Below are 323 nucleotides of genomic sequence, written 5' to 3' on the forward strand. Positions count from 1 at the left end.
GGGGGGGGGGAGCCGCCTCTTCGCGCAGGGCCACCACGTCGACGACGCCAGCACTGCGGAAATGGGAGCGGGGAGCCGGGCCCTGCTCTCCGCTCCGCCCGCCCCCCGCTCTCCCGAGGCGGCCTCGCCTCGCCTCCCCGCCCCCGCCGCTTACCTGTGTCCCCGATGATGATATACTTGAAGAGATACGCGTAGGCCATGGCCGCCCGCTCCCCGGCTCGCCGGCTCTCCCGCTCGCTCCTTCCTGACGCCCGCGCTCTGCCCCCGCCCCCGCTGTCAGGGCTCGCGCTGCGGAGAGGTGCAAACGGTTAACGGCCGCCGGG

General features: G+C 74.3%; 1 protein-coding gene across 3 annotated transcripts in view; it reads right to left on the bottom strand.

Annotated features, from left to right (window-relative positions):
• RAB2A (RAB2A, member RAS oncogene family) overlaps positions 1–303 on the bottom strand; it is a 44,330-nt gene extending 44,027 nt beyond the window's left edge. For all 3 annotated transcript variants that reach the window (XM_010582898.1, XM_010582897.1, XM_010582896.1), the window contains exon 1: positions 155–303. In XM_010582898.1, the coding sequence (XP_010581200.1) occupies positions 155–200 (46 nt within the window). In that variant the 5' untranslated portion in view covers positions 201–303. The remainder of the gene's footprint in view (positions 1–154) is intronic.
• Positions 304–323: the final 20 nt, after the last annotated feature.

The sequence above is a fragment of the Haliaeetus leucocephalus genome, unplaced genomic scaffold, assembly GCF_000737465.1.
Source record: "Haliaeetus leucocephalus isolate CR32 unplaced genomic scaffold, Haliaeetus_leucocephalus-4.0 Scaffold858, whole genome shotgun sequence".
NCBI lineage: Eukaryota > Metazoa > Chordata > Aves > Accipitriformes > Accipitridae > Haliaeetus > Haliaeetus leucocephalus.